This window comes from Geospiza fortis, unplaced genomic scaffold (genome assembly GCF_000277835.1).
Source record: "Geospiza fortis unplaced genomic scaffold, GeoFor_1.0 scaffold84, whole genome shotgun sequence".
NCBI classification, from domain to species: domain Eukaryota; kingdom Metazoa; phylum Chordata; class Aves; order Passeriformes; family Thraupidae; genus Geospiza; species Geospiza fortis.
In genome coordinates, this window is record NW_005054363.1 from 1,698,982 (window position 1) to 1,703,560 (window position 4,579).

A 4,579-nucleotide genomic window follows, 5' to 3' on the forward strand; every position below is an offset into this window, starting at 1 on the left:
ACTACCTTGCACTAGTCTCCTTACCTGCTTGCCTTCACCAGCTTACTGTATGCACTGTGCTGGAAACAAGCTGATCTCTTTCTTTCATTTGGCCTTTCCAGAAAGGCTAATGGTGGACTAAGCACCGCATGGCAGGTGAGCAGTCATCCCACAGCATCTCTAAGGTGCTCCGGGAGCCTTCTGCTGGAATGTTCCATGCTTTGAGGCGTTTAGCTTGGGACTTGTCAAAGTACTGTTTTCTTTGTGTTAAGAATGGGTAGGCTAACATCAAACACAAATTTGGCAAAACCCCTGCAGTAGAATATTGTCTTAATTCCACTTTCTTTTCCTGCCGCATGTCAAAAAATTGGCGAATGTTGATTGCACAACATTGAGCTGTCTGAATTATGCAATGAGTTCTAAAAGTCCCAAATACTGTGGTCTTTAACCACGGATGTTTTTATAAACAAAATTCTGTTGCTGCAAAAGCACTAAGTGAAAGGATAACATCAATAAGTAAAAAAGTTTATGAAGTATCTTGAATATGTACAGAAACTTGCCAAAACCCACACAGTATATGCAGGAGTTTAGTAAGAACACAATCACCTCTTTGTGTTTAAGCAAAACTGTGAATGACCTTACAGTTTCATTTAACTAACTTACTTCTCTGTGGTTATGCTTGAATCTCACTTTGAATGTTAACTCTAAACAGCTAACCTGTTTCTTCCCTTTATCCACTTTTTTCACCTATCATTGCATGACACGCAGGGTCAGTTTTGTGCATGACACCCGCTACCAGTATTGGTAGGTTCCAAATTTCTTTATTGATCTCTTTTTTTATACCGTATATGATGTATATTCACTTGTTTCAAAAATTCTAGGTGAGATTTAGCCACTGACTAGAATTAAAGGTTTGCTTGTCCTTCTGGTTGACTTTGCAGAGTGTTTAGATTTGTAGATGAAAGCTGCAGTTTAGACATATCACCTGCTATAACAACTACACTGCAAAAGCATAATACCATGAATTCCAGTCTGCTTTTCAGTTTTCAGAGTTTTATTTCTCTTTATATTTTATATTGTCTAGTACTATAAAATCATAAAATACTGGAAAAAGCTGGCAAATTTCATCAGTGTTTTAAAGTTTCATAGTGGTGTGCCTATTTCTCCTTTGCTGTGTGTTAGAAAGTTTTATCAGCGTTTCCCAGAAATGCCTACTTTGATGCACAGAGGTTCTGTTGAAACTTGTGATCTGAATCTCACTCCTTTAAATATATTTGCAACCTGAAATTAACATTTTGGGCATGCAAAGTGGAAGTCCAATGCCACAACCTCCGAGACAAAAAAGTAATCTTTCTTCTATTGCCCTATCCAACGATTTTATTTCTGGGTTTTGGGCCTACTCACATAAACAGTTAAAATATCAAGTCTTTAAAGCATCAAATTAATAATTCCCCTGTGAAGATGCTGATTAAAATTCATTCTTAAAATGAGCAAAAGCAGTGTCTTTCACAAAATTGATCTTGCTTTTTTAGATCAAACAAAGCAGTATATATATATATATCAGGAAAATTATTATCATCCCTCTCCTGATTTTTGCCTCAAGCAGATGGTAATTTAACTCTGATAAAGTCGAACAGTTATGCAGTGCTAGTAGGAAAAAAACGCGTAAATTGGATTATAAAGAAATACAGCAAGTATCTAGCTTACTTCAAAATGAAGATACATGAAAATAATTCATTTTTAATTGTGTTTAAAAATTAAGATGAACATTTAACAGTTTTCTTCCCAGTGTAAACCACTGGGGTTTTTTTAGTAGGATTTTATTTTGAAATGCTTTACAGCTGTACTGGGGGAAAACAAATTACACATGTAACAATCCGCAGGTAATGGGCTATTTTGGCAAAGCCCTCATTTGCACAAGTAATCTTCTTCGTAGAGACAGCACTTGCATTTTCAGTGGTCCTTACTCTTTTTTTCTGGGAATCGCCGATTGTGTTGACAACCTTCCTTTAATTGTACTTGTAATAAGCTATTTTCCCTTTTTTTTTATTTCTCCGCCACGCTTTCTCGCTTTGCACTGTGATTGCATGCCATCTGCCGGTTTAACCCATGACGATGGCTTGCCGCTCTTGATATTCACCATGCCAAAAATACCACTTCTCTTACCATAATGCTGCACCCTCCTGTTCATTGCTTCCATGGTTCCCCTCCTGAAAGTACCCATGATGCACAACGCTACGGCCGCCACTGTCTCTGCAGCAACAACTCCTGCAACAAGTGTTCCCTTCGCCGCAACAGCCACAGCAAATCAGGTTTGCTCCTTTTAAAGCTTTCTTTCACAAGATCCTGAACTCTAAATGAGTGCTGAGATTTTTATTTTATTTTTTTAACAAAAAAAATTCTCACAGAGAATTTTTTTTTTATTTCTGTGTTTACCCCATCAAATTTTACTTTTATTTTTAAGTCGTTTATAGCAAGTGTTTGTGGGACAGGTTGCACTTATTTAGAGTTAACATTTGTTGCAAATAATGATGTAGCTGTGTTTTGTGTTGCGATGTTTGTACCTAATTATTGTGTAATTAACCCAGCTGGAGTTAGAATCACCATAGCACTGGACTACTTACAAAAGTCTATTATTAACTCCTAAGTTCAAACGGAAGATCATCGCAGGTTTCAAACATTCAGGTGTGTTAATGTAGCCTTCTCCATGAGGTGTGGAAGTGACTAATTTGTAAGCATGGAAGCTGTCAAAAAATCACAAGCAGGACGAGGCAGCTGGAAAAAAAATTCGAATGTTTTGTGTAAATACTAGTGATCAAAACAGCAATGAAGACATTTATGACTATGCCTGCTTTATATTTGAAAGTGTATCTTTAACCTGGGAATTATATTTCCCTAAGGAAGAATGTTGATAGAAAGAACCCCTAGGATTATTGTCTGAGGTAGGCTAGGAAAGATGATACTTTCTCCTCTTCTTCTGCAGTTTACATTAATGGCAATTTTCATTTTGGCTGGGTCTCCCCTCCTTCTGTAGGACCTAACTCCCAGGGAAGACATATCTATTGCAGCCCTGGGTGTGTAGCTTTGACTCCTCTGTTGGGGTGGTTCCCACCCTGATGTGCCAAGAGAGGAGTTTGCACAGCTATTGGAACACTCTGGACTTTCTCTCGCTCTGGGACCATGCTCAGGCACTCCCACCTGAGATGTGTTCCCCTCAGGTTCTGAGAGGTCTGATGGAAAAGCAAACAAGCAGATTTGCTCAGAAGAAACCAAAGGGCTATGTCCCCATCATCCTTCCTTGTGTTGCTCCTGGACAGACTGACAAGCTGTTGCAGACCCAGTAGAAATGCTGTCCTGTTGGTTCCTTTCCCTCCACTTGCCAAGGACTTAGAAAGAAATATGTGAAAATGTTTTGCTTAATAATTATATACTAACAGGTTTATTTTTTTTACTGGCATTCCCAAAACTCTTGAGGTATCTAATGGAAAAACAGAACTTGCTGCAAGAGTTTATTTTTAATAATTTAGGAAAAATATACTACCTCTGAAATACATCCTACTTTCTTAAAGAAATACAAACCAGTCCATTTTCTTTGGGGTTTTTTAAGGTTCGTTTGCCAACATTGTGATGTTTTTGCTTCTAGCATTTTCATCAAAAAAGGATTGTTGTTTTGTGCTTACTTTTCTGAGAGCTAGCTTGTGAAAAATGCTGGGGTTAAGGATGAAGGTGCAGCAGGCAAACGGTGCATTACACAGTCTTTCCCAGAACGATGTCTACAGCAGAAAATTGTTTGGTGGTATCCAGAGTAGTTTTGTGATCTCAAAGTGGTGACAGAGGGACTTGAAGATGCTAAAGAGCTAAGAGAAAATGGGATGGTTTGGGGAGAGGTTGAGCCAGGGACCCTCTCCAGCACAGGAATGCAGCTGGGGCAGCTCCACCACCTACACTCCTGAGTGCCAGAGGGGCTGACTGGGGCTGAAGGTAGAATAAATACATGGATGCCTACAAAAGGACCAGTAAGCAGCTGGGTTTTTTAAAGTTAATGGGAACACTTTCATGCAAGTAACTAGTGCCACTGAGAAGACAAAGATGTGCCTTAATGCTCTTACTCATCTATCAGGATGGCAGGCAGACCCCCTTCTTTCCCAGTGCAGATTTTGTTTGCATTGGAAGATTATAGCATTTTAAATTTAATAGGAATTGTATAAAGTGTATTTATCTAGTTGCATATATATCTGTGTGTGTGTATACATACAAGTCCATGCTGAAATTAATGGATGATTTAACAGGAGGATGGGTTTTCACTTGTTTAACTTCAGCCATATATAAGTTTGGCATCTAGATCACCTGCTTTTTTGAAAGCCTCTGTTAGGACAGGGAAAATTGCCCTGGAGGCTCTTGCCTGTGTGTCTTGCCTGTAGAATGAATGTATGTGTGCTATCAAAGCTCTGCATCACTGCACATGGAGGAGATGAGTCCCACCTCAGGAGCTTGTTGGCTTCTGTAGCATGGGCCATCACAGTCTTCTTTTTTTCTCTCTCCTGCCTTTGTTTTAGTCATTTTAAGTCTTTAAAAGCTCATGTTAAAAAAATCCAAGTAT

The 4,579-nt window shown here is 38.8% G+C and overlaps 1 protein-coding gene across 5 annotated transcripts in view; it reads left to right on the forward strand.

The window, feature by feature from the left end:
- Positions 1-4,579, forward strand: part of MBNL2 (muscleblind like splicing regulator 2) — a 94,424-nt gene that overhangs the window by 73,707 nt on the left and 16,138 nt on the right. For all 5 annotated transcript variants that reach the window (XM_031059538.1, XM_031059537.1, XM_031059539.1 and 2 more), the window contains one exon: positions 2,197-2,291. In XM_031059538.1, coding sequence (XP_030915398.1) covers positions 2,197-2,291 — 95 coding nt within the window. The remainder of the gene's footprint in view (positions 1-2,196; positions 2,292-4,579) is intronic.